The 13,165-nt window shown below is 47.0% G+C and overlaps 2 protein-coding genes across 7 annotated transcripts in view; one reads left to right on the forward strand and one right to left on the reverse strand.

Annotated features, from left to right (window-relative positions):
• The window catches only part of LOC146357091 (uncharacterized), a 34,546-nt gene extending 24,178 nt beyond the window's left edge, over positions 1-10,368 (reverse strand). For 2 of the 3 annotated variants that reach the window (XR_014788539.1, XM_084840167.1), the window contains exon 1: positions 10,266-10,368. The gene's annotated coding sequence lies outside the window, so the exon portion shown is untranslated. Of the gene's footprint in view, positions 1-635; positions 4,731-10,265 lie in introns of those variants that run through there. The other variant, XR_014788540.1, reaches the window with a different exon arrangement.
• The window catches only part of PRIMA1 (proline rich membrane anchor 1), an 80,633-nt gene continuing 76,582 nt past the window's right edge, over positions 9,115-13,165 (forward strand). Inside the window, exons 1-2 of one of the 4 annotated variants that reach the window (XM_084840197.1) lie at positions 9,115-10,460; positions 10,900-11,044. In XM_084840197.1, coding sequence (XP_084696323.1) covers positions 10,249-10,460; positions 10,900-11,044 — 357 coding nt within the window. In that variant the 5' untranslated portion in view covers positions 9,115-10,248. The other 3 variants (XM_084840189.1, XM_084840213.1, XM_084840206.1) reach the window with 3 other exon arrangements.

The raw sequence follows: 13,165 nt of genomic DNA on the forward strand, positions 1-13,165 counted from the left end.
GTCCTATGTGAGCATACAACTGCTGACACACACAGTACATGTTTTCAATTTTTAAAAGGGGGAAGAATAGGAGAGAACAACTAGGTGGTACTGGAAGGCAGAAATGTAGCTAATCTCTCAAGTAATTCATTGTAGAACAGGAAATAGCAGAGAAGCAGGTAGGAGAGAGGCAGGACTATATACTGTCACCAACCATGTTCCAAACTACACCTCCAAGCCGCATCAGTTCACACCTGAAAGGACTGCACTAAAGTTGCAATGGAAGCTCTAAAAATAAGTGTAAACACAATTTTTTTTTTTAAAAGTAGGACAACATCCCCCCCCCCCCCCCCAAGTAGGAATACAATGGTTTGGGAGAAAAATCAACTGGAGGAATAAATGAATGAGCAAATGATGTCAATAGCAAGGGAAAAGGCTAGCAGAAAAGCACACCAACTTTGTGAGTTAAATTAGTATTCTCCCCATTGTAAAGATAGAAAACCGAGGTGAAAACAATCCAGTTATTCATTGCTTTGATGCTAGCTCTTCCAGGTCCAAATTCCATGCTCTACAACGACCAAGTAGCAATGGTAAGAACAGACCACAGAACAACGGACTGGTTTAAGATTGGGAAAGGAGCATGGCAGGGTTGTATACTCTCACCCTACCTATTCAACCTGTATGCAGAACACATCATGCGACGTGCTGGGCTTGATGAAGCCAAGGCTGGAGTTAAAATCGCTGGAAGAAACATTAACAATCTCAGATATGCAGACGATACCACTTTGATGGCTGAAAGCTAGGGATGTACAAAAATCACTTACCTTTCGGGGATTATGCTGATGGGGGGGGGGAGACGCTCTGTCCCTCCCCCCAGAATCCTGGACGGGGGGGAGGTGCTCCATTCCTCCGCCCCCCTGGAATCCTGGCCAGCCAGCTGTGCTCCGCAACGATTCTGCGGAGCCGCCGGCCGGCTCCACCAGCAGCCGGACATCCGGCCACTGGCTAGCAGGGACGCAAATGGCGGCGGCCATAGCCGCCTCCGTTTGCATCCCCGCAGTCATCCGTGATAGGCTACATAAATGTTTACGTAGCCTATCACGGCTGACTTAAAAAAAAATAAAAGCGCATACACAAATGGCGGTGGCCATGGCCGCCGCCATTTGCGTTCCTTATTTTGGCACGTCTTAGTCTACATAAATGTTTACATAGACTAAGACGTGCCAAAATAAGGAACGCAAATGGCGGCGCCCATGGGCGCCGCCATTTGCATACACGCGTTTTTTGTTTTTGTTTTAATCAGCCATGATAGGCTATGTAAACATTTACATAGCCTATCACGGCTGACTGCAGGGACGCAAACGGCGGTGGCTATGGCGGCCACCATTTGCGTCCCTGCTAGCCAGCGGCCGGATGTCCGGCTGCTGGCAGAGCTGGCCGGCAGCTCCGCAGAATCGCTGCGGAGCACAGCCGGCCGGCCAGGATTCTGGGGGGGGGAGGAACAGAGCGCCCCCCCCGGTTAGCATTCCGGGGGGAGGGACGGAACGCCTCCCCCCCAACCATCAGCATAATCCTCGAAAGGTAAGTACCTTTCGTACATCCCCATCTGTCACTGCCTCCACGTTTTCTCCCTCTATTTACCAGTTATCAATCCAGCTGGTTGCCATAATCTTGGGTTTTTTGAGGTTTAACTGCAACCCAGCTTTTGCACTTTCTTGTTTCATCTTCATCATAAGGTTCCTCAACTCCTCCTCGCTTTCAGCCATCAAAGTGGTATCATCCACGTATCTGAGATTGTTAATGTTTCTTCGAGCAATTTTAACTCCAGCCTTGGATTCATCAAGCCCAGCATGTTGCATGATGTGTTCTGCATACAGGTTGAATAGATAGGGTGAGGGTATACAACCCCGCTGTACTCCTTTCCCAATCTTAAACCAGTCCGTTGTTCCGTGGTCTGTTCTTACCATTGCTACTTAGTCATTATACAGATTCCTCAGGAGGCAGGCAAGATGATTTGGTATCCCCATACCACCAAGAACTTGCCACAGTTTGTTATGATCCACACAGTCAAAGGCTTTAGAATAGTCAATAAAACAGAAATAGATGTTTTTCTGAAACTCCCTGGCTTTCTCCATTATCCAGCGGATATTGGCAATTTGGTCTCTAGTTCCTCTGCCTTTTCTAAACCCAGCTTGTACATCTGGCAATTCTCGTTCCATGAATTGCTGGAGTCTACCTTGCAAGATCTTGAGCATTACCTTACTGGCATGTGAAAGAAGTGCCACTGTTCTATAGTTTGAACATTCTTTAGTGTTTCCCTTTTTTGCTATGGGGATATAAGTTGATTTTTTCCAATCTGATGGCCATTCTTGTGTTTTCCAAATTTGCTGGCATATGGCATGCATCACCTTGACAGCATCATCTTACAAGATCTTAAACATTTCAGCTGGGATACCGTCGTCTCCTGCTGCCTTGTTATAAGCAATGCTTCTTAACACCCATTCAACCTCATTCTTCAGGATGTCTGGCTCTAGCTCACTGACCACACTGTCAAATCTATCCCCGATATTATTATCCTTCCTATACAGATCTTCCATATATTCTTGCCACCTTTTCTTGGTCTCTTCTGCTTCTGTTAGGTCCTTGCCATCTTTGTTTTTGATCATACTCATTTTTGCCTAGAATTTACCTCCGATGTTTCTAATTTTCTGGAAGAGGTCTCTTGTCCTTCCTATTCTATTATCTTCTTCCACTTCTGTGCATTGCTTGTTTAAAAATAATTCCTTATCTCTTCTGGCTAACCTCTGGAATTTTGCATTTAATTGGGCATATCTCCCCCAATCACTGTTGCCTTTTGCTTTCCTTCTTTCTTGGGCTACTTCCAGTGTCTCAGCAGACAGCCATCTTGCCTTCTTGGTTTTCTTTTTCTTTGGGAGATTTTTTGTTGCCACCTCCTGAACAATGTTGCGAACTTCTGTCCATAGTTCTTCCGGGACCCTATCTACCAAATCTAGTCTCGTAAATCTATTCTTCACCTGCTCTGCATATTCATTAGGAATATTAGTGAGCTCATATTTAACTGATCTTCCCTATTCTCTTTAATCTGATTCTAAATTGTGCAATAAGAAGTTCGTGATCTGAACTACAGTCAGCTCCAGGTCTTGTTTTTACTGACTGTATAGATGTCCACCACCTTTGGCTACAAAGGATGTAGTCAATCTGATTTTGGTGTCCACCATCTGGTAAAGTCCATGTATAAAGTCATCTTTTAGGTTGTTGGAAGAGTGTGTTTGTTATGCACAGTGAGTTGTCTTGAGAAAATTCTGTCAGCCTATGTCCTGCTTCATTTTGTTGTCCCAGACCATGCTTGCCTGTAATTCCAGGTGTCGTTTGACTACCCACCATAGCATTCCAGTCTCCTGTAATGAAAATAACATCTGTTTTTGGTGTATTATCCAGTAGGTGCTGCAGATCCTCATAGAACTGATCTAATTCTGCTTCTTCAGCATCTGTGGTTGGGGCATATGTTTGGATCACTGTGATGTTGAATGGCTTACCCTGAAGTCGAATTGAGATCATTCTATCGATTTTTGGATTGTATGCAAGCACTGCTTTAGCCACTTTATTATTATGAAGGATACTCCATTTCTTCTGTGGTCCTCTTGTCCACAGTAGTAGATCTGGTGGTCATCTGATGTGAAGTGGCCCATTCCAGTCCATTTCAGTTCACAAGGATAACTAGGGTAAAGGAACTGTGTTTTGCCAATTTTATTTTCTTTTAATGCCTTTTGTACCACTCAGCTCTATTGTATAAATATCTTTAGTTGTGCTTTGCTTGTTTTAATTTACTAGTAAACTGTTGTGGTTAAACCCTGTGTCTAGAGTGTCAGTCACCCCACGCCTACAGCTTAAACTCCACATTACCAGGGAGGGGAAGTTTAAAAGAAAGAAAGAGGGACTCTTAAGGAGGCAAGAGATCCTTAAGGAGCTGCTGAGGGAGTCCAGGTCACAAGTGGAACCTTGACATCCATTATCCATTTTTCAAGACTCAGAATTAGACATATTATAGAGGATGGGCCCCAAATCTGTGATCTAAATTCCAAGCTTCTTAAAACGGCAGGGTAGAGAGCTCATAAGTACGTAACAGCCATGCTGGATCAGACCAAAGGCCTAGTGATTAGTCCAGCATTGATTCTATTCCCACACTGGCCCAGCAGATGCCTATGGGACATTTGCAGGCAGGACCCGAGTGCCACAGAGACTATGACCGCAGCCATCAACTAAATCCCAATTCATTTGAGTCGATTAAAGCTGCGATCCTATGCACTTACGGGGACTAAAGCCCATTGGGACTTACTTTCAAGTAAACATAAAGAGGATCCAGCTACACAATTCATACGTTTAATGTGAACAGAGAAGGTGACATGAAAACTGTGACTCCAGCTATCAACACCGCAAGCTGTTTGCTAGCAATCTGTAACACGAGATAAATTTAACTTACACAGTTGCAGCCCCCATTCACATAAGGGAGCCTCTTCCCTGCAATTTGCTCATTAACAGGCTGGCTGAAGTCTCAGCTTGTTTCCCTTTTCTACATTTGCTCTGCTTCTGTGTTTGTAATGAGGCAAGACTGTGGTGGCACTTTAGCAACAAAGGACGACTATTTGCTTCCCTACAAGCCCTGTTAAATGTTCCTAATGTTTTCATTATTGCAGAACGGCAAAACAAATGGAGGTCACACCCTGTCTTTTCTGGACACAGAGAAATGCACAGGAGTGGGGAGGAGGAAGAGGAGAAAAAGAAAAAAGGGAATAGTTTTATTACATTAGTGAATGATGTACTTCCTTGGCAAGCGACCCACAGGCCACATCCAAAACACAAGATATTGCCAATCTAGTGTGCATAACACGACACCACATAAGCTGTTCTTCTTTATTTATTATGTACGTTATATGATTTTTACTCTGCCTTTTGAGCCAGAAGAATCTACAAAGTTTCTTCTATTTATTTTTATCCTGCTACGCCTCCAGAGAGCTCCCCTGCTTTCCTAAAAATAATAAAATTATTTTTTGTGAACTACCCAGAGAGCTTCAGCTATTGGGCAGTATTGAAATGTAATAAATAAATGGGGCAGCTTCCAACCCACCTATGGTGTGGCAACGCCCACTCCCTTCAAGCTCCCAAACCTCATCCGGGTGTTGTGGCTGTTCCCATTCCCTTTTTCAGTTCTTTTCACACACACGCCAGCCCTGCTACTCAAAGTGATGGCAGTTGGGTCATCCCTGTTGCCCAGCTGAGCATGCTCAGGTCAGACCAAGACATTTTGCTTCCTGAGGCAGAGCAGCAAATGGTGGCACCTCTCTCCCTGCAAGCCCTAGTTCCACAACACCACTGCCCCTCCCTGGCAGTAAAAATTAACTAATAATACATTAAACAGCTAAACATTTGTTGCCACTTCATGACACCCCAAATCAGCCGCCTGAGGCAGCTGCCTCATTCACTCTAATGCAGGTACGTCCCGGATTTTCTCTTCTTCTGCCCAGGAGTGGGAGGAGGTATTCTTTTCCTACTGTCCCAGGGCAGAGTGAGGGGCAAATTTCAGCCTTGGAGTGTTTTTGCCTCTAGTCACCTGACCCAAGAAACATGGCAGCAATCATGGGTGTTGTTGTTAGTATAGAAAGGCCTACCTGGGCATGAGCCCCAGATCTTTTAAGAACCTAGCAAAGCCCCTGGCAGCAACATTGTCCTGGAGAGGCAGTTAAGTGTATAGGGGTGTGTGAAGCATGTTGTTTTATTGCTGATGAATTTGTATTGTGTTGTATTTATTATATTTATTGTTGTTTTATGCTATTGTATTTTATGTTCACTGCTTTAATACCTTTGTGGAAAGCATTATATAGATTTGAATAAATAATAAAAATAAAATAAGCCTGACTGCAGCCCACAACTTGGTCCTCCAGCTCCCATCCAGGGATGCTGCTAATGACTTACATTTATAGCAGGGATGCAGAACCATAATCAGGTGGTGGGCCAAATTACCTCCCATCAGGCCCTCTTCAGATCAGATGTCAGTGGGTGTGAAGTGTGGATTCACATAATAACCTTGCTTCACCCATTTTGTGCTAGGCAAATGCTAGGTTCCTACAAATCAGAGTTCCGCATCTCTGATTTGTAGAAAAATCATGCAACGTTGAGATCATAAGGTGTTTTATTTTTGAAGTCATTGCCCATGTAAGTTTATTAAATGTCCCAAGAGAAAGCACTGTGGTTTTCTCAGCCCCTCTAGGGAGTTGTGCTGGGACATTCGCATAGAAATAGGATTTGGTGTTAGTTCCTGCTCTTTCATGATGAATATGAGTTGAAGTCCAAAACATCTGGAGCGCACCAGGTTGCAGGAGGCTGGCTTAGAGTTTAATTGTGCAATTCTATGCACAGAAGAAAGCCCCATTAAGGTCAGTGGGGCTTCCTCCCATGTAAGTGGACAGGATTGAGCTTTAAATATATAGTATTCCCCATCCAGTGAGAGTTCTAAAGGCAGATGCTGTGGAGAAACACTTTCTTAATAACTATGGTTAGTGTTTATATGGAGTATTTCAAGTGTGCAAAGGACTTCTTTCTCTCAGTAATCATTCTCTCAGTAATCCTGGAAAAGTAAATCCATAATAAGATCCCTGTATTGCAGAGGAGGAGGGCTGTAGTAGTAGCTGTCTCTGTGTGTGTGTGTGTGTGTGTGTGTGAGAGAGAGAGAGAGAGAGAGATTCTGAGAGGTTAGTGCAGCCTCCTGCTGCCCTACAGATATGTTCGACTACAACCACATGCTGGCAAAGGGATGATAGCAATCATTGTCCAATACACACGGAAGGCATCAGGTTGAGATAGCAGCTGACTTTAGGCCACCTAGTTAGTTCATCATGGATGGGGTGCAATTTGAATGGGAACTTGCACTGTTAGCCATTAGGCTATATACACTGTCTTACCCTAAAGCAAAGTCATTTACAATCGTATTCTTGCTGGACCTCAACTCTATAAGATAGGTCCTGATTATTCCCTTTTCAGAGATGTTATTGAGAACAATATTTTAACCATGTGAGCCCTATGGCTGAGTGGGGATTTGAACAAAGGTCTCTGTGAGAGCAAAACTCCAACTGGTTAATTACATTAGCCAGGGTTGGCTATAGACATTTTGGCACTCTGAGCAAAATTGATTCATTTGTTACATTTATATTCCACCTTTTCCTCCAAGGAGCACAACATGATTTTTCACCTCTCCATTTTATCCTCACAGCAACCTTGTGCATTAGGATAGGCTGAGAGTCAGTGACTGGCCCAACGTCACCCAGCCCATGTCCAACACTCTAACCACTACACCACACCAGCTTACTAGAAATGGATAGGCTGGAGGCAGTTGCTACCAGTTCTTGCAAAACTCATGCAAATGCCAGGATGGCTGAAGAGCATCCCAATGAACTGAGCCTTGAACCTTGCACAAACTTTCTAATCCACTCCTTGGGAGCTCACTACCAAGAGTGGACTAAGGATCATGGGAATGAGGGCCCCACTGGAGAAGGGGTGTGATTCTTGACAGGGGGCGGGGAGACCTTGGGTCTCTTGTTCATGGTCCCTCAAACACCTGGAGCTGGCCCTGAGCCAGAAACCCCTTACTCTGTGGTTTCCTGAACTCCAGCAGAATTTCCTTGAACACATCTTGCTGAGGCCCTTGGTCTCCCCTATCCAGGGCCCTCCAGATGTTGTTGAACTCTAACTCCCATCAGCCCTGACCACTGGCCATGCTGACTGGGGCTGATGGGTCTTGGAGTCCAGCAACATCTGGAGGACCACAGATTCTCCACCCTGGGCCCAATCACTGCTGTGCTCTGCAGAAAAGTCCTAGCCCAGCCTACTGCCCTAGCTCACCACCGCATGGCTTAGCCCAGCCTCCTTTAACCCACCTCCGCCCTTTGGCAGGCCAGCTCCTGCTTTATCCTAGCTCTCCTCTTTCTTCCCCGTACCATTTCCTTTGACACTGCTGTCAAAGCACCCCCCCCCCCCGCAATCCAATGCTGTAGCAGGAAATGTGATGAAGAAAAAGATTAGGCGAAAAAGCCGTGGTGGGTCAGTCTTTCAGCCATGATAGCTAAATCGAACCTCTAAGGACAGATGCAGCAGGCCTATAGACAGTCTAAAAGTTGAGGGGAGCACTAAAAATGTAGGAGGGGCAGTTCATCTTGTTTGCAGGCCTTTTAAAGTCAAAATTGTAAACTGCTCTTCGTTTGTAAAATATATATATATATATATATATATTAATATGGAGAAGAGAAAATGGGGGGGGGGGGGGGAGGCAGTAGTCTATAGGCCCAAGATGCTGTATACCTCCACGTATCAGATGCAGGCGTCAAATAACAGGGAATGCCCTTCATGCCCTGCTCATGAGCACCCTGAGACTACTGGCTGGCCACTGTTGGAAGCAGAATGCTGGACTAGATAGACCTTTATCTGACCATCAGTTTTTATGGCCCACCTCACCTGTCTATCATTTCAACCTCGGAAGGGCTGCAGCTGAGTAGTACAGCATGTGCTTTATGTGCAGAAGGCCTCGGCGCTGATCTCTGGCATTTCCAGTTGTTTAAAGATCAGGCAGCAGCTGATGGGAAAGACCTCGGCCTGAGACCCAGCTGGAGTGGGCAGTACTGCGCTGGACTGACAGATAGTCTGACTTAGCACAAGGCAGCTTCCTAAAGTGTAGCTTCCCCTTCCAGAGTGCTGTCCTAAGCAGCCACTTAGGCTCGGACTCTAGTCCTAATTCTCCTCCACCAAGGCGTGTGTGTGCGCGCGCCGCTGCCGTAATCAGCCTGGAGATGCTTTAAGGCGCAATCCTATGTATGTCCAGAGAGAGAGAGAGAAAAGCCCTACGATTCCCAGCATCCCTCAGCCAGTACAGATGGCCGGGGGATGCTGGGAGTTGTAGGACTTTCTTTTTCTAAATGCAATCCTATGTATGTTTAGACAGAAAAATGTCCTACAATTCCCAGCATGCCCCAGCCCTAAATGTCTGGTTGGGGCATGCTGGGAGTTGTAGGACTTTTTTTCCCTGTCTCAGCATGCATAGGATTGCGCCCTTAACTTTCCCATCTGAGCTGTTTCCACTCCCCTTATGAAATAGCACCCGTGGGTTGGGGGGTGAGAGAAAAGGACACACACACACACACACACACAGACAGCCTCGAGCCTGCCAAATACACAACAGACTCGCTCGATGGGGTATGAAAAATCACCGCAGAAGCGGCCGTGGCACCAGGCTGGGGAAAGAAGGGATTAAATTCGCGGGCGAGTCGAAGAGCCCCCGGCTTCGCGCGCACAGCCGCTTTCCACGCCCGCCCCTCCTCCGCGTCCTTTCGCATGTACAGCGCTTCTGCTCCGCGCCAGCCGTGCCCTCCTCCTCTCTACTCCGCGAGTTCTATTCCCCACCACCCCCGGCTGCTGCTGCGAAGCTCTCTGCAGGATGATGGACAGCTGAGGGTCTCATACTCCAGCGAGCTGTGCGAGCAACGAGCCCGGAGCAAACACTCCTACTACTTGCAAGAGGAGGAAGGGAAGCTTTGGAGCGCTTCATCTCTCCCCTCTCCGGGCAGAGATTCACGCCCAGGGAGTTGCTTTGCTTAGGGTGCCTTCCCTGGCACTTTCTCATTTTTATTGGGGGGGGGGGGTTCTTTCGGAAATCCGCTTCTCCTGCTGTAGCTGCCGCCGTTGCGGAGAGCGAGAGAGCGGCGGGGGAGGGCCTGAGCGAGGAGGGACCGGGACTCGGGGAGCAATCCCGCTGAGGACGCTTCGCGCCCGGTATCCTCCAGCCGCTAGGAGCGGGGGCCCGCTTGGCAGGCGGAACCTTGCGATGCCGCGCTCAGTTTTTTTCCTCTTCTGATCCGGCGTCACTCTCCGCCGCTCGGATCCTGGGATACATATGAGAGGCTCGGCTTTCCATCACCACCACGCGTCCGGTTGGAGGGGGACACCTCTCTCCCGAGGAAGGGGTTTTCCTCTCCCTCGTCCTCCGACGAGTGGGCTCCCCCGGCGCTAGGAGGAGAACTTCGGGCGAATCAGCCGGGTTGGAACAGCCAGCTTTGCTTGCAAACTTTTTTTAAAAAACAAACAAACGTGCCCCCGGCAGCTCCACTCCAGCATGTGAAAGGACGCGCCAGCAACGGCCCCTTTCTGTCGAAACGCGGCTCCGTCCGTCCCCACGGGTAAGAGAAAGAAAAGATATTTACTGTTCTTATGATTTTGAAGGGTACCTTAAACGGCAGCCGTTGCTGCTGCTGTTGCAGTAGTAGCGGCAGTAAACTGGGTTCCGTCTGCTCTGAATGGCGCGCGATTATCACTCTGCCGCAGCTGGCTGGCAGGAGGGTCTCACCACCAGTCTGGCTGGGCGGGGGAGGGAAGCGACGCGGGGAGGGGAGGGCTGTTGGTCGAAGAGAGAGTTTTATTAGGTGGCTGTGCTTCCCTAATGTGGATGGTTTCCTGGTCAAGGGGGGTTGTACATGGCTAATATGAAGTTTGATGTTGCATCAAGGCTGCTATTAGGCTTTCCCGCACAAAGCAAGCGCACCCCCAGTTCTATGTATGTTTGTCCCGCTCCTGCCACTCTTTCCCCCATATTTTGTCCTCGCAGCAACCCTGTGAAGTCTAGTAGGGGTGCACCTCTTGATCCTCGCTTGTGAGACTTCCTTGCCACCTTCCCCTCTTTTTTTTCTGCCCAGGGCTTTTCTGGAGAGACAGCTTGCTTAACCCTCCTATTCCTCCCTTCCAATCTGGTCTTGCCATTTCTGGGAAGAGAAAGGGGGGAGGCACCGTTTGCACTGGGAATGGGGTGTGATCAAACGCCACTGCTGTCCGATCACTCTCTCTCTTCTTTCTTGATCTCTCCAGTTGCACAGGTTGCGTGGAGAAGGAGCTCTGTGCCGCTCCTCCCAGCGGAGTGATGCTAATCAAAGAAGTCCTGCTGCTTCTTCAGTGTTGTTGGCCTTCACTGCTGCTGCCCTGGACCTTCCATCCCATATGGGGCTTCATTCAGGTAACATCACTGTGCCCCCCGACTTCCTTTCCCAGGGGCGCATCATTCAGGGTGCATCTACACCCATGCTCTTGAAAAAGGACTAACTTCTCCACTAAAGCGCTTCCCTTCTGAATTCTCTGTATTGCAGTGAGGGAACAAACCCAAGTTGGCTGGTTGGGTTGTACAGAAATGAAGTCCGTCACGGCTGAAGTTGCTGCAGCAGCAGCAAAGTACTGCTGTTTGAGAGGAGAGACATGAACACCCCCATAGGGTGTGCCAGCTGCGATAACTGGAGTTTGACTTGAGCTGCTCCTTGTAGATGGGACTTACAGGAGAAGGGAGAGCACCTGTTATGAGTCAGAAACTGCTACTATACGATTTTAGCGATGCTAGGATGATTGTGTTGTTGTCAAATACCGCTGTTGTCAGTGGTCGCTTTGCTTATCTTAAGCTTCGCATAGAATTGTCACAGATGGCACTTTTTGCATTTCATAGCCTTTGGACCCCAATGTTGACAGTTCCCCCACCCCATACCAATGCATGCCTACCAACCGGGGATAACGCTACACGCGTCTGGTAGAGTGGACTCTAATCCAGGAAACCTTATGCTGTCATAAACCTGTTAGTCTTTAAGGTGCCAAAAGGCTTTGCTGCTACAGAATTGCATGGCTACCTCTTTGGAAGTCGTATGAGTTTTTGGCCACAGCTGTAAATAAATAAAAGATAAGTGGCTCATTTTGGGATATGATCCATGCTTGCCTTCTGGGTGTTTGCTGTTTTTCCCCCAAGCAAAGATAGCATCTGAGAGACTTGAAGATTAGTGGTGGTGTGTCAAGATTTATTTTGTATTGCCACAACCTTTAGTTGTCTCTCCCACTGTACCTCAAGCTATGTGCCAAAATATCCCACCTATTTTCACTAGCTAATTCATGTATTAGTAGGATGGCTGTGTATCCTCTGCATCTTTTAAAGAGGTCAATTCTCTATCTGAAAGGCTGTCTTGACTAGTTCCAGTTTAAAGATAAGGCACCATAAGAACTGTTACCTGTCTTCAGTTAGCCCCAGGACAGCAGACTGAACAGGCAGGTACATGGGTCTTCCGCTCTATGGTGAGATGTCCTGTGTTTCTATTTAAATTATAATAATTATTTCTAAATCACTGCTGGGATATTTTATTGGATGTAGAGCGCTATATAAATCTTGTCAATAAATAACATGAATAAATTGGCATCTATACATATAAATTAGTATATGCACATTTTATGCAAATGTGTGTCCTCTTTTTCTTTTTCTTTTTAGTGATGAATTTCATCTTTTTGGACAGGTCATAAGGGATCACCCTATGTGCCAGGTAAAATAGGCAGTTGGGTGCCAACCCTCAAGTCACAACAAACATCTGCTCCACTAAGGGTGCTGCTAAGGGTGCAATCCTATGCAAGTTTAGATGGAAAAAGGGCCTACAACTCCCAGCATGCCCCAGCCAGCTATGCCAGCTTTGCACCCTAAAAGGATCAAAGAGACATGCAGGGGAGAGGGGTGTGAACCATTCCCCCCATCTCTCCTACCCTGTGGTTTGTCCCCACGGTCCATCTCCCAGGCAGACTCTGATGCTGGAGGCGAATCTGGAAGGGAGGAAGGCACCAGGCAGTAATCTGCAGGGGCGGAAAGCTATGGGCAGAGGGAGGGTTCATTTCTCCTCACCGCCTGCACGCCTCTTGGCTCTTGAAATTACACTCCCACCTGCTGCTTTACGTGTGAATGGGAAACTGCCATGTTTAAAGATGGAATGTGTAATTTGGACCTGAGAGGCTACTGTACTTTTTGGCTCTTTCTGCTGCTGTCCAACAAAACAGTGAATCTTCCTGAACTTTGATCTTCTAAATTTCAGAGAGAGAGAGCGAGAGAGAAACATCAGAAATATCTTTTCAATAGGTCAGAAATGTTTTGTAAAACCTAGAAGAGATAAAAGGGTTTGGGAATAAAATTTAGGCGAAGGGAATGGGATGCTTTTCATTTAGGGAAGAAATGGTTTGCAGCCTGAATAAGCCATGTTTACTCAGCAGTAACTGTCACTGATTTCAGTGGCACTTCCTTTCACGTAGGTATGTGTAGGGTTGCAGCCTACGTGGGGATTTGCGT

This window comes from Heloderma suspectum, chromosome 1, assembly GCF_057233095.1.
Source record: "Heloderma suspectum isolate Gila_16-S chromosome 1, 16-S_ref, whole genome shotgun sequence".
Lineage (NCBI taxonomy): Eukaryota > Metazoa > Chordata > Lepidosauria > Squamata > Helodermatidae > Heloderma > Heloderma suspectum.